General features: G+C 37.7%; 1 protein-coding gene across 5 annotated transcripts in view; it reads right to left on the bottom strand.

Annotated features, from left to right (window-relative positions):
- The window catches only part of ANKRD28 (ankyrin repeat domain 28), a 227,303-nt gene that overhangs the window by 66,386 nt on the left and 133,474 nt on the right, over positions 1 to 27,443 (bottom strand). For all 5 annotated transcript variants that reach the window (XM_073333566.1, XM_073333567.1, XM_073333568.1 and 2 more), the window contains 8 exons: positions 25,019 to 25,089; positions 20,711 to 20,911; positions 19,857 to 19,944; positions 11,578 to 11,720; positions 8,761 to 8,973; positions 3,230 to 3,308; positions 1,356 to 1,470; positions 806 to 888 (listed from right to left, as the gene is read on the bottom strand). In XM_073333566.1, the coding sequence (XP_073189667.1) occupies positions 806 to 888; positions 1,356 to 1,470; positions 3,230 to 3,308; positions 8,761 to 8,973; positions 11,578 to 11,720; positions 19,857 to 19,944; positions 20,711 to 20,911; positions 25,019 to 25,089 (993 nt within the window). The remainder of the gene's footprint in view (positions 1 to 805; positions 889 to 1,355; positions 1,471 to 3,229; positions 3,309 to 8,760; positions 8,974 to 11,577; positions 11,721 to 19,856; positions 19,945 to 20,710; positions 20,912 to 25,018; positions 25,090 to 27,443) is intronic.

Raw genomic sequence — 27,443 nt, 5'->3', positions numbered from 1 at the left:
ATAATCACTCTCCTAGGCTCAAGACAGTCAAGCTTTCCTTTTGAGCCCCCTGGAGTTTCCATATCTCATCAGAGAAGCAGACTATGGAGCTGCCAAAATTAATACGTCTTCCCTTCCTTGCCATGCAGTAGGTATTCAGCTGAAAGGGGACTGACACCTTTCAGCATAATCCCAGCTCACAGCAGAGCTGATCCAGGGGTCACAGGGGAAGCAGTACCCTGTACAGTTTCTTCATAGTGAGGGGGTTGATTAAACACGTCAGTTTGAAAGTTGCAGAGTGCTGCTCAGGGAATATGTTTTTAATTCATAATCAAATACAAACATTGTTCTTAATGCAGTTGCCCTCAAGGCATACAGGTTAAAGCATGGAGAGTCACAGGTTGAACAGCACTATTCTAGGCAAAGTTGTACTGGAATCATGACAATTTGGCGTTCGAGGAGCAAGTAAAGAAGATGTTAAAGTGAAATCACCACATGTTTTGAACCACTATAGTTCCTAAACTACTTGTCTAGTTTGTCTCAATCCCTCCAGAAAATATGTGCATAAGATCACACTTGAAATTTCAGGCATATTGCTTCAGTTCTGGCTAAGTTTTACAAGTTTTGAAATTTAGGTTTACCACAGAAAGCTTGCTCCATCTTTAACTATGCAAAGTAGCTCAGACTAGCTAGCACAATCCTCAGCTAACTGATTATTTCTATGTACTACTGAAAAAGGGCTTAAATATTGTGAAATATAACTGAAAATACTAAAAGGTTAATGTATATGTAGTAACCACAACACATTTTTAAAAGAGTATCCTACCTGATGAAAGGAGCTTTCTGCAACAATCTGAAAATCCACTTAATGCTGCCAAATGGAGAGGAAACATCCCATGTACACCCCTCCTAAGATACAGCATAATCAGACATCATAGTCTCATTACAATAAAAGAATCAAGATTGCATGCCAAACTGCACATGTATAGGGTTTCCACAACAAAATCTAATTAGAATGATTAGATCTAAGGAAATCTCTTAATATGTTAAGAAGCTTACTTTCAATCTAAAAATAATGCATTCATTCATGACAGACAGTTAAAATGCATGAGGTTTTGGCTTGCATATTTCAACTATTATATTGAAGTACAAGTTGGCAACACAGTCTACTACTTCTTTTCTGATTGTTTAAACTACAGTGAGATGTGACACTATAACAAGATACAGTATCTGCAAAGAATATGACTGAATGCATTTCTAATCTCATGTTGAATATTTAAAGAGCTAAGAAAGAAATGTGAAACAATACATTACTCTGGCTTACTAATTAATGCATTTCTGAACTATTTTAGCCTATATCCAAGTCAGTAACTTACTTTGCAGTGTCAGCACCACTTGTAATTAGAGTGTTGATTAGTAGCTCATGACCATATCTAGCTGCGATGTGCAAAGGTGTATTTCCATTCTTATCTTCACAGTCTATTTCAGCTCCTACAATATAAAAGTTAGTGTGAATGCACAAAATGGTACATGTGCATATGTTTGTTAGCAAAATGGGGTTAAAGATTAATAAGTTTAAAGTACAAGTAATGTGATGGAATGATTTTTTTGGTTTAAAAATTTAAAATGTTTCAGTGGTATTGAGTACTAATGGTACTCCTAAGGAATTCTACGCCAAAAAATTAAAAATTTTGTGCATAATATTTTAAAATTCTGCAAATTTTTATTTGTCAAAATAACATGGTATAATCTTGCCAGTTTCAATTTTTGTAAAATATTTCAAAATACCTGCCAGAAAGTATGTCTGTAACAATACAGACAACCAAAAAGATTCAGAAAATGTTTTTTTGACAAACAGATTCCTTACTAGGCATATTAATACAAAACTTGAGGTATTTTTATTGGCAGTTATCTTGTTTCCGTGAAATTAAATACAACAGAACCTAGTTTAACCAAGCCTCCATTATCTTGCTCTCCTTATTAACCAAACCACCAGCCGCTAGGGGCTGACACCTAGAGCACCCACCACTAGGGTTGCCACCCTTCTAGCTGTTGGTGACCGGACACCCGAGCCCTGCCCCTGTCACTCACACCTCTTCTCCCCAAAGCCCGGTCCCCATTGCTCATGGGATCGTCTCAAGGAGCCTGCCTGCAGGTAAGAGGCAGCCCCAACAGAGCAGGGGCTCGCATGCGTTAATAATCTGGAGTCTCTGCCCAGCCCACGATAACCAGACTTTTGGTTAGGGTTTCTAATTGCTAGTAACTGGACTCTTGAAGCCCCACTTCCCCAAGGCCCTGCCCCTGCTACACCTTGAAGCCCTGCCCCCAGCACTTGCTCAGCATCCCACCTCTACCCCTCCCCCGCAATAACAAGACTTTTGGTTTGGGTGCCCTAGGGTTGCCAGGTACCCTTTTACACTGGATTTTCTGGTCGAAAAGCAGGCACCTGGCAACCCTAAATGGCACTCTGACAGAGAAGCCAAAAACTGATCTGTCTGGGTAAAACCTGGATGGGTGGCAACCCTGCCCACTCCCCAGTTTATGTGGATTTTTGGTCATCCGATCTGGCTCTGGTCCCTATTAGACAGGATAATTGTGGTTCCATTGTAATACATTTGAAACACACAAAACTGGAAAAAGGAAGCATTTTGGTGGAAATCACAAATTCTGCATGAAAAAATAAAATTCTGCAGGGAACATTAATTCTGTGCAAATTCTGCATTCTGCAGTGGTGCAGAATTCCATCAGGAGTATAATGGACAGCGAAGTAAATGCGGGTCTCGTCATTTATCTGTAGAGCAGGGGTTCTCAAACTGGGGGTCGTGACCCTTCAGGGGATCACGAGGATTTTATGTGGGCGGTTGCAAGCTGTCAGCCTCCACCCCCAAGCCCTGCTATGCCTCCAGCATTTATAATAGTGTTAAATATTTAAAAAGTGTTTTTAACTTATAAGGGGGGGGGTCGCATATGGAGGCTTACTGTATAAAAGGGGTCACCAGTACAATAGTTTGAGAACCACTACTGTAGAGGGCAAACTGTTTCTGTAACTCAATGCTGTAGAAAAGGGACAATGATACAAATACCCTTGCTTTTCCATCCTTAAAGTGAAGCTAAAGATGGGTAGGGTCTATACGCATCTTATCAGGGTATAAAAACCTCACTAACTGAAATACTGGCCATAGCAAAATAAGAATGTGAAAATATCATTAACATTTCAATACATGTACATAAATACTTTTTTTCTTTTTACCATTCTGGATGATGGTTTGTGATCTTGAAAATCTACCATGGATTGCTGTCATATGCAATGGCGTTTTCCCATCTTTACTCTGGGAATAAAACAAAAATAAAAAACTATCAACCCATAGCCAGCTACATTTATCTATCAAAATTAGCAAGGAGAAGTGATCCTTTCCCACCAACACCATCAATTCCCTCTCCACACTACTATAAAACAATTGCTGGTAGTAACAAACCCAGGAGACATTACAGGCTATTCAACACTGCTGTTATCTTGTTCTTGTTAATCCCTTCTCCAGCTCTATTGACAACTCAATGATGCACACTCACTCAGAATTATGCCTTTAGGACAATCAAGAGGATAGTGGCAGCAGACAGTCTTAGCACCAAGAACTACATTTACTTCCTCCCTAAATCTTAAGCCAAAAAAATAAAGCTTCTTTTAAAGAAGTGACTTGTATTCAGTCTGAATACGAGAACCTTATTATAGAACATTACAAAGTGTTAGAAGACTGACATTAAAATATTAATCTGTTTCTTTGATGTTACTTTAAAATGAAACTCATAAGTAATTCATCACAAACCACAAATAATCCTTAAGGCGAACTATTCAACTACAGGTTTCAGAGTAGCAGCTGGGTTAGTCTGTATTCGCAAAAAGAAAAGGAATACTTGTGGCACCTTAGAGACTAACAAATTTATTTGAGCATAAACTTTCGTGAGCTACAACATCGAAAGCACCCGATGAAGTGAGCTGTAAGGCGCCACAAGTACTCCTTTTCTTTTTATTCAACCACAGAGGGTACTGCACATTTGACACACACATGAAAAGTACAATTAACCACTCACCCAAAAAAGGTACCCTGAAATTAGGTCAACTTTAACACAGAGGGGATTCTAGTTTTTAAAAGCACTATCTAAATGCATTCATAAACTGTCTCTCCTATGAAATTTAGTCCATAGTTAGCACATTACAGGTTAATGAAAAACCTATATGCACACAAAAAAAAGTTACACACACACAAAAAATACTAGGCAATGTGACACTAATTTGCAACCATCATATTACCATAGAAAATTATACCATTTTCTATTTCCGTAGGTGCACATACACAACGTATTCATTCTACTGTATGCAGTTAATTAACACAAAATTCCCTATTGCAAGGGGACAAAGTTGAACTTGCTGTGGGAACCTCCCCACTAAATATTATGATGGTGTGCAATTAAATTCAGAACCAGAACATACAGGTAAGATTTTAGGAATATTATACTTCCTCCAAGAGTTTTGGGTTTTTTGTTTTTTTTAATATATAAAGTATTCTAAAATAAATAAGTTGAGAAGAAGTATACACAGAACTACAAGAACAGATTCCTTAGACAATGAACAGCAGCTTCACTCCACTGCACCAAAAATATGAGCCTTTCAAATATTTCCTTTCTTCCTTGGAAGTCTTCCATCTAAGTACCGATCAAGCCTGCCCTCGCTAAGCTTATGACATCTGACATGATCATAGCCCACGGTAAAATAGCTGCAGGCTAATTGTTATTTGGTTGCATTCACTGAAGCTCAATGAAGTGAGATAATAGAAGATTAAAACACAAGTCTCTTGTATAATGTACTATCAGGCAATATATGTCTATAAAATACTTATTTTTTTTCCAAAACACAAAAATATCTAGGAGAAGCCATTGTTATTACACAGCAACACCAAGCCCAGAACACCAGGTATTCTCAAGTGGTCAACCATCCATGCCTAAACTTGGCTTCACTTAAAATTAGATATATCCAGTCTACTCAGATCACTGAGACCATTTCTTTTCAAGAATCCAGCTGATACTAGTTCAAATACAATTTATAGTTTCCCATATACATCCGATAATATACTTCTACACATGCAAAATCGTTATTTGAGTTTGCTATACTCTTTTTAGACTGAATGTTGCAGGAAAGGAATAGTGTTGAGCAGTAGTTGCTAGGATTTAAAGATCTAAATTACTGTATGGATAGTGACAATTTTGTACCTGCCAAAACAATCGATATTTCCCCCCTCCTATGGAAAATGGATGAAGGGGGAAACATATCAAAAGTTCAAACTTTCTGCTAGCTCACTAATCTCTTGTATGCTTTCCTCCCAGAGGTGAAGCCAACAAGAATGGAGTGAACATTTCAAAGTCTCCAGAACACCCAGTGATCAAGGTTCACAGCATATGCACACATACATCTTCCACCTATCCCAGATGCCCACCTATGCCCCCTCTACATCTCTAAAAATCATGTAGATGACAGTGGAAAGAATTATAGTAGAATCTAAACTTACAAAGTAATATATTTGTGATTATAAATAGAATATTGTATTTTTATGACAGTTGCCAAAAACTGTACAAATATTTTGAACTTTAGCATTAAAAGCCAAAAATCAAGATTATATTTAAAAATAAAAAATTGAGCACAGCTGAAATCCTCTATACATATTGCTGAAAAGTTTTACAATAAACTCTACTGAATAAGAGTAGTCTAAAGAAACAAAAACCACAACAATATAAAATCCTGCTATTTTAACTAAAGGAATAATCCTTCGCGAAAACAAGGAATATAAAGTGGGTATTTGTCCCTAAAACAGGGAACAATCATCCTACTCAATATCTGAAAACCAGAATTGACTGCGCAGAGCTGGAATACTCTATTACTGAAAAGTTAACACTACTACAACCACCTCTGCAAAGTAAAGCTACTACAAAGTCAATCTCCCTCCTTCCCTGCAAAAAAGAGAATTCCCATTTTAATTAAATAACCATCGGCAAAGCAGAAGAGAAATACCAATCTTAGTTACATCAATATAAACGCATAGTATTTCCATTAATTTTAATGCAATTACACTGCATTTATACCAGTGTAAAAGAGATTAGGCCCTTAAACTTCTCTTGTAAGCTCATATATACCCTTCCCTGCAAATGGATCCAGCAAAGCAACAAAGTTCTGGGATGCAGCCAAGGATCTGGATCTCCTTGATGTGAGGGGCACGCTCACTTTTCCCGTCATCGGTACCAGTGCTGAGGTTCTTCCCCGGCACAGAAGAGTCTTGTGTTTTTGAAGTGCTGGAGATGGCGGTACCAACTGTTTATTGCTTGGAACTGCTGGATCCCATTGTTAATGGATCATCTTCTTGTACCTGTGGGACTTAGAATGCATTCCACTGTCTTGGGCCGAACTGGTGGAGAGAATGTTGATTTCCTTGGATTTTCAGGAAGATTTAGTCCCATGCTTATGGGATTGCATCCTAATCTCCCAAATAAGCCATGCTATCGGGTCAGCGGGGGTGGTTCTGCTGGCACTGGAGTCGGACATAGTCGTGGGAGGCACACGCCTCGCTGAATTAGCTGTGACGTGAGCTTCTCCCAGGCAGCAGAGGCAGTGTTGGAGGTCATCGCTGATCGAGAAAGATTGCATACAGGAGGCGCAGAGTTTGTAGCCTGGAGCTCTGGGCATAATCCAATATCTGCACGCTGCATGGGGCAGCGGAGAAGTCCCTAAAGTCTACTCTAAACTAACATTAAAACTATTAATTACTAAAACCGGGAAAGAAATAAAACTAGTAAAACTACAGTTAAAACTGCTAAAACTATTTACAACTATGCTTTTTACAATTGCATCAGACGAGGACGATGAAGGTTCCGACCTGGAACTTGCAGTGGTGAGAAGGAACTGGAGACGCAGTCAGTCCATCCCGCCCTTTATTGCATTGGACAGAAGCACAAGGCAAGCCAAGGCACATGCACAGACTAACAGACACTACTTTCAAACTCTCCAACTCTGGGTGCATGGTGCACATGAGTAAACCCCTAGTGGAATACAATAGGTACCATCACTCAAAGATGAACCCTATGTTTAGGAGGGTGGAGAGAAAAAGATATTGGGCATAAGAATAGTAGTTTAAATATCGGTTTTCAACCTGGGAATGATCTGACTCTTCCAATATCACCCATTTGGCTGAAATATAAATATCAGCTGGCTTTGAGATTGAGTGTGCCAGGTTATTCTTGGAGTTGATAGCTGACCAGGATCTGCTAGCTTCCCAAATTATTTTAATACAATTTGCTCATACATTTATTTTTATGGCTTTTGTTAACCTAATTTATTTAAAATAAATCTGGAAACTTGTATGGATCAGATGTCCTCCAGCCAGACATCAGAGCCTGTAGCTAACCGAGAAGATCTCTGGTGTATCTATCAATAAGCCACTTCTTGCTGCTCCATAGAACCTGCTCCCCTTAGTCCTCATGCTAGACATTTTGGTAGCAAGGAATGGGACCAATTAGCGCTTTCGGCATCTGGAAAGGCATGGGAGGCAGCACAGGATTTTGGAGGTAGTTGCTGTTTTTGGAGGGATGTATCTCTCTAGTTCCTCCCATTTGTGGGCAGGAGCAGAGATAACCAGATTTTGCGGGGGGGGAGGGAGGGTGTTTATGACATTTGAACTCTAAGTTCCATAAAAAAAACCCAATTTCCCCTTGTCTCTACCTTAATAGCCATCCACACACCAATAACAAATGGACAGGCACATTACCTGAATGTTTATGAGGACAACTGTCATCATCAGACTTGAGTGAACCTCATACTAAAATAGGGCAGTTCCCACCTCTCTCTGATAGCTGTTTCAGGGCTCTTAGTTTGCAAACTTAGGAAGACCTCACAGCATTTTTCTATATTCAAACTTATTTTTGCAACCATAAGGGTTAGAAATTTAAATTTTATAAGTCAAAGGAAATATTTTCAACAGAGGTGGATTCTATGGCAAGTCCTACAGCCATGGAATTATGGCCATGAGTACATTTTTTCTCTCAGTCCATTTGGGGCCACTAATATCCTGACCATGTCAGCCAGCAATCTGAGTCCTTCGACTGGCTAGGTCTGCACTGCATCAAGTAAAAGTTTTGGTTCCTTACCTTTAAGGCCCTTCACAACTCAACCCCTCCCTATTTATTGACTCTAGAATCTTCTGTTGCCCTTCACCGCTCTACTAAAGATGCCAGCCTTGTTTGCCTGTGTATATTTCTCCCACAAACAGTTGTGTGATTTCTTCCACACTGGTTCTTATTTATGGAGCACTCTCAGAAATATTCTGTAAAACTACTAACCTCTTTAAAAATTTCTTCTCAAAACCAGCTTTTACTGTTATGCATATGGGACACTTCTAACAGATAATGGCCAATATGGACTTCTGACATTTATCTTATTTAGTGGGCCCATCTAAATGCATGTTCTTTCATTGTCTCCCTCATCTTTCCCCCCTTATTCCTTCAGATTGTATACCCACTATTTGCATTTCATCTTAAATTAGACTGTAAGACTGGGGGCAAGGACTGTCATTTACTCGTTGTCTGTAGAACCCCTAGCACCACAATCCTGATGAGTATACAGGTACTATTGTAATAAAAATATATTAAACCTTGTAATTTAAATTATAATATCTGATATAAAGACATAGATGTATCGTATGTTACAACTTATTGAATCCACCTTTAGATTAATTTCCTTACCTTCATATTTACATCTGCTCCATTACAGACCAAAAGTTCTAAACACAATGCTCCATGTGTTGATGCAGCAGCAAAGTGCAAAGGTGTAAAACCTCTCTCATTCATCTGATTTACATTAGCACCACAGTCTATAAGTTCATTTACTACAACATCTTGTCCATTGTAGCAAGCTACATGAAGCGGAGTATTTCCGTAGGCATTTGGTTCATTCATCTAATGGGGAAAAAACAAGACAATTAGTAAGATACTGTGAAATTCTACCACACTTCTTTTATGCCATCATGCAACAGTATTTAACTAGGTACAAAAGAACATCTTTTGTTGTTATGCAGGATGTCTTCATTGCATTCTGGAATATCACAAAACAGTACATTAAATGTGTTCTGGACTGGATTTCCTTGACCAAAAAACTTTAGAATGGAATACTTTTCAACCTCTCTGAGAGGAGATAATTAAAGTGTTTGGTAGTGGTTGTGGGAAAGGAAGGTATTCTGCCACTTGTAAATAGAATTCTCTAAGTTTATTATCACAACAAGTCCACATTGTTGGGATCATGTACCTTGATTGTATGAGCCCCCAAAGTTCCTATAATGCAGAGTCACTGGTGGCATGTACATACTCTTCCCTTGATCTAATCATCAAGATTGTACAATATAGAGGGTCGCACACCTTCTTGTTTTTGCAGGCACATCCCACTGCACGCAAGAGAGGCTCCTCGCATTCCTTAGCCGCTCCTCATGCTGCCTGTGTGCCACACTCCCATCACCTTCTATTTCAGAGGCTCTCTGCAACCTACCTTTCATGCGAGAGGTGGTGTGCCCTCAGTGTTTCTTCCCCCAATACTAGGGTCTCTCAATTCCAACCCCAAGCAAGGACCCCTGTGCTCTCCTTGCCCCATTCACTCTTCTGCCACATGCCAGGGTCTCTGTGTGCATCTCTATCCATCCCTTTCTCCCATACCGATGTCCCTCATTCTCTCCACTGCCAGGGTCATCCATTCTCCCCCAACCCCGGCAAGGGTTCTGTGTGCCACCAATTCATCCCCCATGCCAGGGCTCTGTGAATACCCCTAGTCCATACATTATGCTGGAACATGTTAATAGCTACCATCAATCAGCTCTTTAATCTACAGACAATTACAGAAGTGGCTGAACTGCTGGGTGTGCTAGGTGAATGCAAATGGCTCCACATGCCCCCATCTCCCTCTTTTGTTTTTTCCAATTTTCACCAAAATCAATAGGGTTAGTTCATTGATGCCTAAAATATTCCCTGAAATTTTGGAATTGAGTGGATGCAGTGCTCAAAAGTTATCACATTACTGACAGACAAGTGCCAATGACTCCACCTCCCTCAATTCCTTACTGCCAGTTCCAAATACATAGTACTAATCTAGAAAAACAAAGCAGAAAAGTAGGTGAGTGTTGGTCCGCAGGGGCAATGTGCTCTGACAACTCCAGTTACAAGTGAAAAATGTTCTTCTATCTTTTGCAAATTATTTTTGCAGATTCCTTTTAATGGACAAGAACCTCACAGAGGAGGGTTGAGTATTTAAACAGCAGAGCTGCTCTCCCAAAATGAAAATTAGGAACTTAAAACTAAAATTTTACTCCTGACGGAATTCTGCACCATTGCACAATGCAGAATTTACACAGAATTAATGTTCTGTGCAGAATTTTATTTTTTCACGCAGAATTTGAGACAGCCGGAGCCCAGCTGCCCAGGGCCAACAGCGGTAACCGCGGTATTTCAAAAATACTATTTTGAAATAAATTACTAAAATAACAAACTGATGTGATACGGTTATTTTGACCAATAAAATATGCAGAATTTTAAAATATTGTATGCAGAATTTTTAATTTTGGGGTGCAGAATCCCCCCAGGAGTAATTAAATGTAGAGACTTAGGTGCCTCGATCTAGTCATCTAAATAAATGGTCTGTTGTTCCATGGAACTGAATGCCTGCGGGGCCGAATGAATTTAGTAGGAATTTTGGGTGCCAAGTACTTACGAAAATCAGGCCACATACTAAGATGCCTAACTATGGATTTAGGTGCCCAATTTTAGGCACCCAAGTTTGGAAATATTTGTTTTAGCTCCTAAGATATGAGAAGTTAATACTGAATGAATGTGCAAATAGAGCTCCATATTACATTATACAAAGAAACATCCTAGTTTTCAAACTACAACTTCAGAAGCAATGGTCACTCTGTGGAAGATTGCAAGATTATTCAAAAGGTAGAACGCCAGTAGGCCTACAATTCTCTTTAATAAATTTATTTTTATCATCTCAAAAATACTGACAATATTTTTGTTAATATATTTTTAAAACTAGGTACTTATATGACCATCATCAGTGTGGTATAAGAGTACCTCACAATCATTAATGATTTACCCTCAAAACTCCTGTGAGATAGGGAAGTTTTATCCCCGCTTTACAGATGGGGAACTGAAACAAGAGATTAAGTGACTTCCTCAATGTCACAGAAAAAGTGTACGTCAGAGCTTGCAACAGAACTCCAATCTCCTGAGTCCCAGTCCAGTGCCTTAAACATAGGATCACTCCTTCCCTCCCGGAAGATAATGAAACCATTTAAAGGACAAGTTTACCTTTAAGTGAAAATCTATAGAAGAAACTTAAGCCTAGGGAGTGAAGTTCTGTAACCAATAAATAAATGAGTGAAGACCTTATGAAGTACTCTACCACAATTATTATTCTTGAGCATGAAGAAAGGAGCATTCTCTGCACCACTATATTCCTGATCAGTAATAGTTTAGATTTTTCCTATGTCATTTGCCTTTGGCTACATGTTTACTTACATCAACTCCAAGATCTAGAAGATATTTGACTACACTGATCATTCCACTAGATGCTGCAGCATGTAGGGGTGTATATGATTTCTTGTCTTTGCATGTCACTTCAGCTCCATGGGTCACAAGTAATTTCACAACTTCAATGTGACCTGGGCAAATAAAAGAAAAATAAATATTAAGACATAACTTAATTTATCAATTGTGCTCTGACTCAGAGAAATAATATCAATTTATTATTAGCTGCACTTGATCAACTTTTAAAAGGTGAAAAATGCACTATAGACTCTCCTCATTTAAAAGAAGCAGAGAACCATATTCTTTCCCCATCTCATTTCCTTATGATTTATAAAGGCAGTCTGAAATATTTTGTCCATGTATTTCCTCCTACTCCAAACAATCTCTCTAGCCTTGATTTTTGTTTTATATAAAAAATATCAAATCCTGTCTTCTGTTTTTGCTGAAGGATTTTTTGGAGGACTTAAAACCTTACGTCAGCCCATTAGCTCTCAAATCCAACTGAGAGGAGAAGGGATTTTTAGTAAGCTACTTAAAACTGTTTGCTTATCTGATTTAATACCTATCTAACTCAAACTTCTGTCAAAGATTTGAAAGAAAAGCTCAGAACCTTGCTCTTTCAAACTGAAGACTGAGAAAACTTCCATTTAATTTCTTAAGGCCTCCTGCATGAATCGTGAAAAGACTTCATATTTCTGAAGTTTCTAAAGTAGAAACAAGCAGAAAGATAAGTCTCTTTTTTAAGAAAACATTTCTAGACTTCGTAATATAAAAAAATTAATTTTTCCTTTACAGATATGTTATTTTTTGAAAACTTTACCCAAAGAAATTTAGAAATGCAAGATCCATTTTCAAAAGTAAATTAAGAATTCATAAGCCTAAGTCTCACTGAAAATCAATGGGACATACGCTCCTAATTCCCCAAGTCATTTTTTAAAATAAAGGCTCGTCTATGATTAAACAGCTGCACCAATGCATCTGCGCCGCTGTAGCGCTTCAGTGAAGACACTACCTACGCTGATGGAAATGCTTCTCCCATTGGCACAGGACGGTAATCCACCTCCCCGAGAGGCGGTAGCTATGTTGATGAGAGACGCCCTCCTGTTGACATTGCGCTGTCTACACTGGGAGTTAGGTTGTTATAATTGCATTTATGTCGGTGTAACTTATGTTGCTTAGGAGGGTGTTTTATTCATCCCCTTGAGTGACATAAATTATGCCAACATAAGCTATAGTATAGACATAGCTTAAGTGAGAATCAGGTCCACTGTATATGAACATACACACAGAGATTTCTTTAAAAAAATGTAAGAAGTTAATTTTATCCCTCCCCCTCCGTTGTCTACAAATCTATTTTAAAAATGGAAATTAGACAAGTGATATGCTCCAGGGATAAAGTATCCTATTACAAGTCTATAAAAGTAGCATGTGCTAAAATTGGTAGATAGAATTTAGCTTAGCTGAACAAGAGAAAGCATTTGTTTTTCCAGCTGGGTGAGCACACACCAGAAAATGTACCTCATTACAAACCCGATAATGCTTGTCCATACATAGCTGTGGCATCTCAAGCACTGAATTTCATTCCCTCAAAACTACTACTGCAGGCAGGATAAATCAGATCTTAACTATTAGTTTTATCTCTAAGAACACTGGATCAATAACAGTCACACACAACAACCTCTTGGCTGAAGTGATTAGCAATAGTTGAAGTCTGATGTCAGCATGGCTTCAAACTATGAGTAATGGTATTAACACTGCTTAATTCACTGGTCTCAGCAACATTCTAGCTACCATAAGTCTCCCCCCTACAGAAGAAAGTCTGTGATCTTGTTCTGTTTTACTCTTTGGCACTAGGAGTATGGATTTCCCAGCATGATGTACATATTTTACACTAGTTCTGGATGGCTCCAATACCAATTTCACTAATTTAAAGACTAATTTAAAACAGGCTTCAAGCAGAGATTTCTGCAATGTGGATTATTAATATTCTTACTTGTATAAGTGAAGCAATTTCTAGGACAAGAAATCCAGATATTCTTGACTAGATCACTTTTACAACCATCCTGATCTATCAGGTGACCAATTATTTAAGTATTTTTTTTTCAAATATGCATTTTCTATTTTGTAAACTACAAAAGACTTTACAGACCTCAACACCAAGCATACTTGCAGTGCTTTATAAAGTTATTTAACAACTTTTCCTCAATCCACCCATACAAATTTAGGAGTTTCATTTATTGGGCATATACCTATTCTGACTTCTTTATATTTAAACAGAAACGTACCATGAAACCCCCCCAATTATTATTATTATTAATAGTTTGAGTAAACAATTTGAAAATTGTATTTTCCCTGTTTCCAGCTCCTGTCTCCACTTTCTGTTTCAAGTCAGGATTTGGGAATACTGTCCTGACAAAACACTCTGCAAATAAAAGCAACACTGAAAGAGCAAACAGTACCTTAGCACAGGCCTGGGCTAACAATGCTTCTGCAGTGACAGACAGGGGAAGTTTTATTCCTCTAAGGCCTTATCTAGAGTAGTAAAGGGGTGGGGGGTAAAATCAATTTTTAACCCAATTTAAAACATTACTTAGCATTTAACATATATGCAGTTTAATATCTTTAAAATCATGTTAGACTTTGATAAGCAAATACAATTTTAGAGATGTTAGCACCTAGCATAGATGCAGTTTAAGTGATGTTTCCAATGGAGTTAACTAACTCAAGGAACCTAACTTAATTAAAAACAAACAAAAAACACCCCAAAATATTAAACACTTTTTCTAGTCTACACAAGGCTTGAGAAACTAGACTGAAGATGGCAGGTTGATACCATAATTCTAGCTTCACTGGGAAGAAGAAAACTGAGATACGAAGAGTGGAGTTGTGAATGATACAGGGAGTGATCACTTGCTTCCATAGCCATGACTGGCAGGCAAGGGACTAGAGCCAGTGCAGTCCCCATCGAGGAACAGTGCCAAGAATCAATTCCTTTCCCTGCTGACAGCCGCATGATCACCTAACCTTTCTGCAGAAGCATTCAAAGGCTCTGTTTTCTCTATGCCAGTGGTTCTTAAACTGTGGGCTGGTACCCCAAAATGGGTCATAACCCCATTTAATGGGGTTACAAGGGCTGACTTAGACTTGCTGGGGCCTGAGGCCAATGCCCGAGATTACAGGCCCCCTGCCTAGGGCTGAAGCCCTTGGGCTTTGGCCCCTCAACCCAGGGCGGTGGGGCTCTGACTTTGGTTCCCCCACCTGGGGCGGCGGGTCTTGGGCAGGCTCAGGCTTCAGTTCCCCCTCCTTAGGTTGTGTAGTAATTTTTGTTGTCAGAAGGGGGTCGCGGTGCATAAAGTTTGAGAACCCCTGCTCTATGCAAACTATTGCTAGTATTTTGGGTTTTTTTAAATGTGTTCATTACACATTAATCCTTTAAATGAAAGCTTTTTTGAATCACAGCTGAAAAATAAGCTAAACTGTACTTCTCAGTAAAAATCAATAAGCACAACTTTGCTCTTCCTCTACAACTTCTCTCAGGGCTCATTACATTACTTGTTTTTGAATAGAAGTAGTTCCTAAGGTTACTACTTCAATATAATCTTTGCTATACCTATATCAGCACAAGCTTGACCTAAAGCAAAAAACGAACACCTACTCAGACACTATGTTAAATGTCTGTCCTACTGACACACATGATGGACATCTGTCCAAGCAGCAATCTGTCCTGGTACATATGTAGTAAGTACTAAGACCAAAATGGGGCAAATTATCTAGATCTATGCTATTATCCCTACTATCACAACAAATTGATATGAACAAAGACCAAAGAGTTAAAATGTTTGAAGTGTCTATGGCATAATCCATATTATTCATCAATAATCCACTAATCTTCAAGTTAGTCAGGCACCAACACAGTTCTAAACCTCACTCTGTTTTACTCAGTGAAGTTGCCATATCAAAGTTTTATGCTTTGTGCAATAACTAAGGTAAACTTGTTCACCAGTCATACAGCTTCCCATTATTAACTGCAATTCAAAGGTTCTATTGGGACAATGATATTGAACAATCCTTCTTTATGAAAGTGTAAAAATGATGCAAAAGACAAGCTGGAAAGAGTAGGAACATGTTCTTATATTAAATGTAGTGGCACAAGATGGGATAAAATCAGCTCCATGATCTAAGCATCAGTGCACTACAGAGGCACTGACCAACAATGATTTTGCCCTTCACCTCCACTCCCCTTGGCTTTTATTTCTCTCTATTCTCCTGAGAATTTTAATTCCCCCACATCAGAAAGTATTTAGTTCCCCTCCCACCACAAAAAAGTTAATAAGAATTGTTAAAAATAAAAACACATTAAGGTTGTGTTTAAATAATTTTGAAAAACAGAAATGTTAATGATTAAACAATATAAGTCATTATAAAATATACTGCTTAATATAGTTAATTCTGTATTAAGATATAGAATCATAGGACTGAAAGGGATCTCAAGAGGTCATCTAGTCTAGTCCCCTGCACTCATGGCAGGACTAAGTATTATCTAGACTATTCCTGACAGGTATTTGTCTAACCTGCTCTTACAAATCTCCAATGATGGAGATTCCACAACCTCCCTAGGCAATTTATTCCAATGTTTAACCACCCTGACAGCTAGGAAGTTTTTCCTAATGTCCAACCTAAACCTCCCCTTGCTGCAATTTAAGCCCATTGCTTCTTGTCCTATCCTCAGAGGTTAACAACAATTCTTCTCCCTCCATCTTTTATATACTTGAAAACTGCTAGCATGTCCCCTCTCAGTCTTCTCTTTTCCAGACTAAACAAACCCAATTTTTTCAACCTTCCCTCATAGGTCATGTTTTTTAGACCTTTAATCATTTTTGTTGCTCTTCTCTGGACTTCCTCCAATTTGTCCACATCTTTCCTGAAATGTGGCACCCAGAACTGGACATAATACTCCAGCTGAGGCCTAATGTGCACGGAGTAGAGCGAAAGAATTACTTCTCATGTCTTGCTTACAACACTCCCGCTAATACATCCCAGAATGATATTTGCTTTTTTTTTTTTTTGCGCAACAGTGAGTACTACGTATGTACCACTAACAGTGTTACACTGCTGACTCATATTTAGCTTGTGGTCCACTATGACCCCAGATCCCTTTCCGCAGTACTCCTTCCTAGGCAGTCATTTCCCATTTTGTATGTGTGCAACTGATTGTTCCTTCCTAAATGGAGAACTTTGCATTTGTCTTTATTGAATTTCATCCTATTTACTTCAGACCATTTCTCCAGTTTGTCCAGATCATTGTACCAAGACAATGTAATTGTAATGTCTCATTGCAAATGATCCAAAATAGCTGAGTAAGATTTTCCTTCCCCCCCACAAATCTCTCCCCCAAAACCCTCCACAAATCCTGTCCTGAAGAGATTTCAGTCTATTTTTTAAAAAGGTGCTTATAAATGCACAATCTAAACGGATTTCAAAGCATTTTCCATAGTTTTTAGATTCACTAAAAAAAAGTATGTACAGCATACAATAATCATTTATATCTATGAAGAAGAGCAACTGCCATTAACAGAACTATAGGACACTACACAAATGTTTAGGAATAACTGGGAGTAGGGAAACATAGTTAGACAAAATGTAAACTACCCAGAATAGAATTTGTTCAGCACATTAATGCAAAACTACTACTCCAGAGTGCTATGGGATCTCTAATGATTACAAATGGATCTTGGTTTTATATCTCCTCTGATTAATTTCTGTGCTTGCAGAGAACATAATATAAATTTTTCTATTTTCATTCTTCTCTCCTGTGTCGGATAAACTATTATTTTTGAAAGTCAAACCGCACCTCTGAAGAGTCAAGACTATGGAATGGCATCAATTTACTTTTTCCTGCAATTGATAATTAAACTCAAATTGATTAATGCTGACTTAATATGTTTATCACATAATTTACATTTTGAAATGACACCCGCTTCTAGCCAATTTCCTGGAAATAGATATCTGTTACTGTTCCGGAGCTGTGGCCACTACCATAAATTCTTCAGTGAGAACCAATACAGCCCTGCTGAGATAAAAGAAAGGAGAACTGAAAGCAATTACAGCTGGTATCAAGTCCTAAGAAATTACAACTTTTTGTGATGTCAAGAGAAAGTATTTTGTAAGCACACAGATGCCACAGGTAGAAAAGACACTGAAGAAAAGTTACGTTGCACTTGCTCAGATGCTCAGAAGTCAAAGAAAACTGGTTGTTACTGAAAAGTACATCAGTAGCTGCTTCGGACTTATTTAGAAGTACAACTGAGTTATTTAGCCACGGCTAAGAGGCTTCTGTCAGAGCACTGGAACTAAAAGGCCTTATCTGCTTTTCTTTTAATCTTTGCCCTTCTTAAATGAAGCTGGAGGTGAGGAACCATGACTACAGACAAGCTGAAGAAAAGAATTCCCATACTTATTATAAACAGCAAAGTTCTACATAAAAGACTAATGGAAGGAAGTCTACATAAAGGAAGCCTGTATCATTAGGACGTGATAACCAACCCATTGTGGACAACTTCATCGTCAGAGGCAAGACAATGATTGGGTAAAGAGGCTGAAATCCTGGAAGTGCAATAATTTGAAGTCTTATTCTTGGTCCATTTCCCTATTAAACAAAACTAAACAAAACCCAAGCAGGGAGCGAATCAGAAATATACCGATCTTAAAGTCTATTATTTTTCCTTTGTGAGTCAGCTTCTGATACTTTACTAGAAAACTTCATATTTTTAGTAAGGCTTTTGACATAGTCCCACATGACATTCTCATAAGCAAACTAGGAAAATGTGGCCTAGATTAAATTACTAAAAGGTGGGTACACAACTGATTGAAAGACCATATTTAAAGAGTAGTTATCAATGATTATCTGTCAAACTGGAGGTCCCACAGAGGTCAGTTGCAGGTCCAGTACTATCAATTTTTTCATTAATGATTTGGATAGTGGACTGGAGAGCATGCTTATAAAATCTGTGGATGATGCCAAGCTGGGAGGGAATGCAAGCACTTGGAGAACAGGATTAAAATGCAAAATGGTCTTGACAAAATAGAGAATTGGTCAGAAATCAACAAAATGAAATTCAATAAAGAGAAATGTAAACGGTTACACTTAAGGAAAAAATTAAATGTACATACACAAAATGGAGAATAACTGACTATACACTGGAATTGCTGAAAAGGATCTGGAAATTACAGCACATCACAAATTGAATGAGACAATGTGATGCAGTTGCAAAAAAAGCCAATCTCTTTCTGGTGTGTATTAACAGGAGTGTCTTATGTAAGACACAGGAGGCAACTCTCCTGCTCTACTTGGCACAGGTGAGGCCTCAGATGGATTAATGTGTCCAACTGAGGGTGGCACACTTTAGTAAAGATGTGGATAAATTGGAGAGAGCTCGGTGGAGAGCAACAAAAATGGTAAAAGGTTTAGAAAACCTGACCTATGAGGAAAGGTTAAAAACTGGGCATGTTTACTCTTGAGAAAAAAACCTGAGTGGCGACCTGTCACAGTCTTCAAATATGTTAAGGGCTGTTCTAAAGAGGACAGTAATTAATCTTTCTCCATGTCCATTGAAGGGAGAACAAATAGTAATGGGCCTAATCTGCAGAAGGGAGATTTAGGATAGAAATTAGGAAAAAGGTTTTTAATTATAAGGGTAGTGAAATTCTGGAATAGTCATCCAAGGGAGGTTGTATTTTTAAGAACAGGTTGGACAACACCTGTCAGGTAAAGTCTAGGTTCACTTGATTCTAGCCTCAGTACAGTGGGCTGGACCTGATGACTTCTCACAGTCCCTTCCAGTCACATTTCTATGACTCTATAACCACCACCTATAAGTAATGGAGAATTATATTTATCTCTATTCAGTTTCCTCGTACGCCGATCTTTCCTCTTAATAGCCATGTGGCATTAGTGGTCACATTTTCAATCAGGAATCCACATTAAACCAAAAAGTTAGTGTTTAGGGGAAAAACTGTTTTCCTTTCATTTCTCAAAATTAATTAGCATGTCATTTTTTTCTGCCACAAAAGCATTCATTAAAAAAAAAGACAGTTTGCTGTATCCTATTACAAATGTTATATGAGATGTATAGATACCTTCCTCGTAATCACCTACTACGCAACCTTGACTAAACGCTTTTGCCTAGAAATTAAAGTATATAAGTTCAATAAAATGAAGTGACTGACTTTCTCTCTAATGCACAGAGAATCAGTTGCAAAAGAGTACATACCCATATATGCTCCCCAATGTATAGCTCGTCTGTCTTTCTTGTCAAATGCATTAATATTGGCACCTCTAGACAACAACAAACTCACCATCTAGGGTGAAGAAAGAAAAATAAGTAAAACACCTCTGCTCAGAATATAAAACTATGCACAGAATGTGGCATAATAATGAAAGCGAAGAATAAATCTTGGGTGAAATGAAACCAAGTTTTTAAATCCTTTAAAACCACCATTCCATTTACATCGCTTCTGATATTTTGTGCATTTAAGCATGCTGACTGCCCACACTGTTGACAATGTTGTGATCATAGGATCCTCTAAATTAGATATCAAGTGAAAACCAAAATATTTTAGATTACCTATTTTATGCAATTGTTTAACAACCATGGCATACTATATGTACTGTATCTACTACATACATACTGTTTATTAAAACTAAAAAAGTTAGTTAAAAATCTATGCATTTAATCACCCTACAAATTTACATATTAAAAACCTTTCATTTCCATACAAACTGCTGAAACTGGATCGATTACACTATGGCTTCAATCACTTGAAATTAATTTACAATTTAAGTTTATACATCTCAGCAGAACCCAGACTATAAATAAAAGGTTGTTGATTTTTTCTGGGGGAATGCAGAAACTAGAAAAAGCGTTCCTACAGGCTACTAATAAGGCCGTACCTCACCACTGGAACAGTATTCTTCAAGGCTTTACTATGGGGATGTAAATGCTGTAAATATACTTTAGTGTACATTTTACCATTACCAGATCATGCACAAGTATGCAACTAAATAATCAGAGCTTTGGTGGGAGGCAAGAGGGCTAAAAAACAAGATCTGGAAAATAATCCATACCTCAGCATGTCCACTGAAGGCTGCATGATGTAATGCTGTTCTGCCTGCTCGATCTGACACATTTACATTACTTAGAAGAGGCACCAAAGCTTCAGCACATTTAACAGCTTTATTTGCAGCTGCTATATGTAGGGGTGTCTGCCAGTTTTTGTCACGGGCATTGACATCTGCTGAATGCTTTAACAGCACCTGAACAGCATCCTGAAAATATTTGCAATAAAATAAATTACATTACTAAAGAACTAAAAGAATATACTCAGCAACTCCATATAAAGTACAACAGAATCTCACTAATTCACACTTTGATAAACTGCATTCACATGTATTTTCAGGTTATGAGTTTATTCTCAAGCCCAGCAAGATTCTGGGATGGTTATAGATCCCCCAAACACAGCTAAGGAACTTACAATTGGCATTTGACACTGGTGGAATTCCCCATCACACGATCAATAATGCTCAGGACTCCCTCTATTAGTGTGCATTAGTGAGGCACTACTGTACTTAAAATATATTACTACCAATTGTTAGACACCTTTTTTCAAAGAATAAAAATAGCTGCAAATGGTATATTATAGATGGAGAGTTTAATAACCATACTTTTTACAGATGTGCCTGTTTATAATACTATCAATTTAAACAGACATCGGCGGCAAAAGGAATATAATTTTTAATGGTGCCAAAGTGACAATCCTGTTTTAGAGTTCTATATCACAGTAATTTGGTAAATAAGAAGTTTCATTCCCCTTTATAAAAATCAAGTTTAAACTGCAAACTTTTATACCATTCCTTTTACATTCCTACAGAAAGTAAAACCAAACACAATCCTGTTAATAACATATGCACACTATCACACAAAAAAGAAAACAGCTTGTCAATACAAATATTAAAATGTAGATGCAATACTTCATTTTTTCATTAAGTCCACAAAGCTTTCTACACTTTATTAATTGTTCTGATCGTTTCTTTAGTCAAATGCAAAAAGAGTGCAAAAATAAGAAGGTTACTACTCTGAACTTAAAACATTCTACTGAGGCTAAATATTGCAGGTATCTCAAATTATAGAGCAATGTTACTCACACACATTTGTGCTGCAATACCTAGACATCGCTGTGACTTATGAGTGGAGTGGAAATATTAACACTACATTCCATGTATTTATTCCATTAGAAGAACCTGTCAAAAGTTATCCTAAAACTATACATTTAATTTCCTCTCCTCTTAAGAAACAAAAAGTATAAGAGCAACCTAGAAAATACTTGTGCCTTACTTTATAACTGTAAATTGAATGAACAGTGAAATGGATATGGACCCAAAATGTATTTAATAGTTTACTAGGAAAAAGCTGATTACATATCAAGTCTTTGGCTCCTTTGAGTCTAACATCCATGAAAACACCTACAAGAATCAGGAAATAAATACAAGAAGAGCTCTGGAATTGGTTGGGCACAAACTGTCAAAGGAAACACTAATTTTACTGTAAAAAAATTACTCTGGTCTCAGTATGCAGTTAGTTTGTGTATGTGCAGTGATGTATTTTCAAATTAAATGAATCTTAACTTTTTCTTTTGCGCAAAACACACCAGCACACAAAAGGAGTGCAAATTCACATTCTGAAGACTAACAGTCTAAGCTGAAATATGTTCAAGAAAAAAAAGTTTGAAAACTAAATCCCCAAATATATTAAAGATATTTAGGGTGACCAGATGTTCGTTTAATTGGGTCTCCCCTCATTTGGGGGGAGTAGTCCTGCTGGATTATACCAAAACCAGGATTTAAATCACAGAGCTTCCTAGCTACTATACACAAGAGCTTGAACAGCGACACTCTGCCCCAGAAACGAGTCAGTAACCAGCTCAAGAGGGAGCATCTCTGTGCTGCTCCCAGCTGCACAGTGTGCTAGTACGTGTCCCCATCCATCTATTTATAAGGTATTCCATCATCTGAATATTTAAGAGCCCCCCCAAATACGTAAAAGTAGAAACAACACTAAAAAGCTCTCTTTCTTCCATTCCAACCTATAGGATAAATAAATTTGATTAGTGTATAAGATTTGTTTCATTGCATGTTGTGAGTATGTGTAGAAACTCTAGGGAAAACGAAGAATAAATAAGTTTTGCATTTAAAAGTAATTAGTTCTGTGGTCACTTATCTCTTGCAGGAGCAAATTCCATAGTTTAGATCCAGTCGCTGTCTCCCATACACCCTCCCAGAGTTGGCTGACAGATTCATTGTTTTGATAACAATGTTGTGATTATAGGAGGTCATGGTCACAGAGGGAGGGTTCTCTCTTAGGTAGCTAAGACAAGCCCATGGAAGGCTTTGAATATCAGGACAGAGGTCTTAAGTTGGACTATATTCAATGAGGAGCCACTGCAAAGAAATGAGCACCATGTGACCTGTGTTGCTATAGAAACAGACTGCTTCACAGCGTACTAGTTGAAGCTTTTTGCGTATCTAAGGCACGTGGGGGTTGGGTCAAAATGAAGTCCTACTGGCATCCAGTTCTTTGTGGGGAGAAGGGGTGGTGGGGGGGAAGAGTAGTTGTAGAAGTTAAAAAGGTCCTACGGGGCAGACCCCTGGGCTGGTCCATTTTGTGGGAGAGAAGTGGTGCCCTTTGAAGTTTGGGGAAGGATATGTCCCAATCTCCAGATTTATATATAGTTTTGCCACAATAAAACCAGTTCACTGCAAGTTCTTATATGCTAAGGTTATGTTAATGATATACTAATGTGATTTACAGTTTTCATTTTATTATACTCATAGCCCTAGAAGCAAGGCAAGACTTATACAAATGAGAAAATAATATTCTTATTTTAGGAGTGATAACTGAGCAGAGGAAACTTTTTAAAAGTAAAATGTTCCATAGATTCAAAAAATCATTAGCCAAATTGTGACAGATCCTAGTGAGGGTATTCACAGAAGAGGAGGAAAGGAAGGAGAAAGCACGCAACGAGCATCCCATCCCCCCCAACACAAGGGGCAGAAACAACTATAGTCCCAAATCTCAGGAGAGTGCAAGGACTGCTGCTTCAGTGAGGCTCTCTCAGGGGAGCATATTGCTTTACCCTAAAGGATAGTTTAGCCTATGCACCAAGCCATTCATAGAAGAATTGTGTCCAAGTCCCTTATGGGACAAGACCTCCACATTACTACCTACTTAGGCTAGTGGCTAAATGCTACTATTTGGCCCAAAAGCAAAATCTAAAATGGACGGTTTTAGATCCAAAGTCTGATGCCTGAGACTCTGCAAAACCAAAACAATCTCATTTCATCCCCTCTCTCTCTAATAAAAATAAAACAATAATAGTACTGATATGACTCAGGCACAGTACTCTGCGTAGTCAGGTTCTGTGAAATTCTCCCACATGACTCTAACAACAATACATGTCAATCCTAACCTTCAGCATTTTTACTGAGCTAATTTTATTCACGGATTTAAAATTCCAGTTAATGACAGTTTGAAACTCAGAATACGATACCTGAACAATGATATAAATGCACCTCTTAATTTTTCTTCCTACGATATTTCTATATTTAGCAACATATTGATACATGCTTCAAAAACCTTGATTTTCTGATGAAACAAAATGTCAGAATTTTATTAGCAGCTTGCTCTGCTCTACTCTGTACATTTGAATGTTTCAGATGAAACTTAAACCTACAAGCGCAAACTAAATACTTTATGTATGTTAAAACGCTTACTGCTGCTAGCTTCAATGTTTTCAATAAAGAAACTGTAGAAATGCTTGCCTATTAAAAAATGAAAAAAAACAAAACAAAATTGTGCTGTATAGGTGAAAACAAACCCTATTTAGTTTCTAGAGTATTTTTCCCTTATACTGAACCACTTTGGTTATCTCATCCGAAAGGAATCAAGGACTTTATGTTCTGAATTCAGAAATATTCTCTGTCATGGGAATGGCATTCATGATTTATTATTTCCATGTACAAGAATTTCTGGTTTCCTTTTGTATTAAAATAATAAAAACAAACTACCTGTACTTATTCTAGATTCTTTTAATTAACATTTCTAAAAGCATGTTATTTTTGCAATTTTTTTTTCCTGTTCAGAACCTCTCTCTATTCTACAATTGGAATTATGAAGTTATGCCCTCCCCCCTTTTTTTTTCCTGTTAAATTTTAAAAAATCTGTTGCAAACATCCTGGGCTCTCTAAGCATTTTCAGTAGTTTCACTCTAAGAAAACTGAATAAGAAATAGAAGGTTGTCTGAGATGCTGTATTTTATTTTACATAAACTCATCTTTAAAAAAAAGAAAAGAAAAGAAAAAAACGTGTTTATTTCATACCTCACTACATGATGCAACAGCTCTGTGTAAGGGAGTCAACCACTTGCTGTCTTTGGCATTAACTCTAGCTCCTGTAACAAAAAATAAATAAAATTAACTGACAGTGTATTCATACAAAATCTAAGTGTTTCAATAGACAAATTACTGTACAAAGTTACTACAACATTATATGCTAGACTAGTTAATGCAGGAGGATGCTCAGAAAAATACTTTTTTCCATGGGCTTTGGGTTATAGGATTCGCCCTTTGATGCACAGATGGAATTCTGTAATTTCTTGTTCACAAATAGTGAAGTGTATTTAATCAGTTATCTACACTAGTGAAATCTATTTTCCCAATAGTACTTCAAAGGGCTGCTGTGGCAGGAAAAAAAAAAGAAGCACTGGGTATCCTTGTCTTCATGCAACACAAAGCCAAGCACCCACAACACACACAACTTAATGGTATTCTGAGAGCAGATGAGGGGAAGAAGATTCATGATCCCCATTCCTTCATACCCCTTTGTAGTTGGGCAGATTTGTCTGCTTCCCTGCTGTCGACAGATAGGGGTAGTGCTCGCTGTCCCCCTTGGGAACTGGAGCGCATGAGGGAAAGAAGAGCAATATTTGAAGCTGCTTACTCCTGCCCGACAACTACTTCTCTTCAGCAGCTGGATTTGCAATGATCCCGCCTCCTCAGCCAGAGAGCCTATTCCCTATCAGCTAAGCAATACCAGGGAAGCTCCTCCTTTTGTGGTGGCCTATGCTGTTTACACCTGGGGGAACCAAGAATTTGATAGACTGAAAAGGAAGAACTCTTCTGACTTTGAAAATGATGAGTAATACAGCTAATATGGAGATGTCAGTGCCCCTTCCTTGTTTCTAAACTTGTTCACATACACACAAGAGGATATTTATTACAGCAGGCTGCGAAAGCTTGTTCAAAAAATCTTAGTTCCTTTAAAAAAGAAAAAACCCACACCCTAGAAAGCCCTAAATCCGCGCGCGCTCTCTCTCTCTTTCTTTTTTTAAGGCCCATTTTGGGCTTGACCCTTGGTTTTTAAAAAGTAAAACATAATGATAGTTATAATCTATTAGAGTAAATTGGGAAATCATTCCCTCCTCCATCAACAGTTTCAATGAAATAAAAAGTTTGCTTTTATCAAAGGATCTTCACTTATAAACTGAATTTTTTATGAAAATTTCCATTTAACTCAACCATTTTTTTGCCAAAAAGTGTTTTGATAATTTTTTTGACCAGCTCTGGAATCCAAATGTTAATGATACATCTCTATATACTAAGATGAGTGTACATCTCTTAAATTATCAAGAAAGGCAAGCCATTTATTGAGAAATTGATGTTTGGGGAAAGGATAATTGGGACCCAATAATCTAGTATAACAATGTTTGGCCAACTCAGGAGAAAATTACACCTTGTTGATATGTAATCTCTTCTTTCAACAATTTAAAGACCAACACTGCTTTCTGATAAACAGACATGTAAATCATGTGCCTCATTAAAAAAAATCAGCTACAGTGTGCACCATACTCTTTTAGTGCACATGAATTTTAATTTTAAACTTGCATAGTATTAGACAGTTGGCTTAAACAAACCACTATCGCAGAGCAGCCTAGAAATCAATCACTTATTAAAACAACCAGCAGTGGATTTCTTAAATTTAACTTTTCTATTTATTTATAACTGCATTCATTTGCTTAAGCCCCCAACCCCACTACTCATTAACGACTATGGAAACAACTGAAAATACAATTCACACTATTTTCTACATGGGCTTATGAACAGTCTCTGCTGTCAGATTCCTCCATTAAGTGAACACGAACTCCTTTGAGTAATATATTTCCTGAATGTATTTTTTAACAATGTGTTTTCCTGTTTCCTGATATAGCAATATTTCTAATTGCAAAATTGTTTTGTGCAATATGCTGTACTGCAAAAACAATATATTTACAACTGGAAGACAGTTCAGTAAAGACCAGCTAACCTAATTAATAAACTGTACTTCTGTTATCATAGAAAATCAGCAAACTAGACTACTTTAATATGAAATACTTGGTGCTCAGAGTTAAACACAACTAATCCTAGAAAATAATTCATTTGTTTTACATCACACGTGCCAAAGAATGCACAAGCATGAAAGGTTTGTAGTGGGGTAAAACGTCACCCTGCAAGGGATTTCTAATTTGTTTTATAATGGCTTCCTTCAAACAGTGATAAATGTCTGAAGAGAGAGGGGTGATCATAGAATATCAGGGTTGGAAGGGACCTCAGGAGGTCATCTAGTCCAACCCCCTCCTCAAAAGCAGGACCCATCCCCAATTAAATCATCCCAGCCAGGGCTTTGTCAAGCCTGACCTTAAAAACTTCTAAGGAAGAAGATTCCACCACCTCCCTAGGCAACGTATTCCAGTGTTTCACCACCCTCCTC

The sequence above is a fragment of the Lepidochelys kempii genome, chromosome 2, assembly GCF_965140265.1.
Source record: "Lepidochelys kempii isolate rLepKem1 chromosome 2, rLepKem1.hap2, whole genome shotgun sequence".
Taxonomy (NCBI): domain Eukaryota; kingdom Metazoa; phylum Chordata; order Testudines; family Cheloniidae; genus Lepidochelys; species Lepidochelys kempii.
Note: the sequence above shows the minus strand (reverse complement) of the source record. Positions and strands in the feature narration are given on the sequence as shown.